The sequence below is a fragment of the Aplysia californica genome, unplaced genomic scaffold (assembly GCF_000002075.1).
Source record: "Aplysia californica isolate F4 #8 unplaced genomic scaffold, AplCal3.0 scaffold00036, whole genome shotgun sequence".
Classification (NCBI taxonomy): domain Eukaryota; kingdom Metazoa; phylum Mollusca; class Gastropoda; order Aplysiida; family Aplysiidae; genus Aplysia; species Aplysia californica.
The window spans coordinates 1,395,180-1,396,359 of record NW_004797306.1 but is presented as its reverse complement, the minus strand read 5'-3'; the positions used below and the strand labels follow the sequence as shown (position 1 = coordinate 1,396,359).

Here is a 1,180-nt window from a genome sequence, read left to right as displayed (position 1 = left end):
CCAACCAACTCCCTCAGGCTGACAGCACTGGTCCCAGAACGTTCAGTGAGGCCAAGAACACCATCTACGTGGACGACCAGGTGCTGAAGCGGGCAGTGGACTGGCTATTGGACAGACAGAGCCGAGACGGCTCGTTCTCTGAGTTCGGACAAGTGCTGGACAGGAATGTACAGGTAGGGTCAATGTGGGTGTTTCGGGTAAGGTTAAGATGCTGTTAGGATTAGGGATAGTCCAATCATTAACAATAAAAGCGTTGTAATTTTCGCCCCCTGAGGCAGAGGTAGACCCAGTTTGACCTACTTGGAGAGACAAAATAGATTGCTGACGATTAAAGATAAGGTTAATGTTTTTTTGGAAAGCATACGAGCAAAGGAATGAATGGAGAACCGTGATCGCCGATGTCTGTTGCAGATCTGGCACTTGATGATGATGATGAAGACAGCACGTTCTCATGAATCATTACTTGTGTATGCCATGTGTTTGTCGATATTTTTGCCATATTATGTGTAAGTGTAACGAGTGGATGTATGAGTGAGCGAGGGAGAAGGCCATGTGTTGATATGGTGCCGTATATATTATATTTAAATATTGGACTATATTACAGTCTATTGTCCCGCAGAAGCTGGTGAAAGGCCCCTGTCAATTTCTCCCAACAAAGATTGAATAAAGACTTATCTTATCTTACCTTATTTTATCTTATCTTATCGTATTGCGTGTGTCGGTAAGGAGCAATCAGGCTGTACTGTAGACTTCCACTTGCGGGTAGTTGGCGGGTGCTCCAGTGCGGTGTCCTGTCAAACATCTATCGTTTATATCTCTCCTCCTTCTTTTATTAATTTTGTTTGTTTCTATCTAGTAACACTCATAATATTATGACCTAACTGTATTGCAAGTGCCGAAAAACTCTCGCTGAAACCAAAACTAAAGACTTCCCCTCTCACGTGTTCCCTTTTTCCCCCCACAGGGCAACGAAGGTGGACCAGCGCTGACTGCCACTGTGCTTCTGGCTCTACAGCAAAACAGTGATGTGGTTGGCAAGCAGGTAATAAAGGAGAAAGAGAGAGAGAGGGGGGGAGCGAGAGAGGGAGAGAGAGAGCGAGAAAGAGAGAGAGGGGGGAGAAGGAAGAAGAGACATGGTGCAGGGAGCGTGAGGGAGAGGGGCGGGAGTGATAAAAAGGGG

At 46.1% G+C, this 1,180-nt stretch overlaps 1 protein-coding gene across 1 annotated transcript in view; it reads left to right on the top strand.

The window, feature by feature from the left end:
* The window catches only part of LOC101854777 (CD109 antigen), a gene marked incomplete at its 5' end in the record, with an annotated part of 48,268 nt that overhangs the window by 38,290 nt on the left and 8,798 nt on the right, over window positions 1-1,180 (top strand). Inside the window, 2 exon segments of the mRNA XM_013091449.2 lie at window positions 38-173; window positions 965-1,042. Coding sequence (XP_012946903.1) covers window positions 38-173; window positions 965-1,042 — 214 coding nt within the window.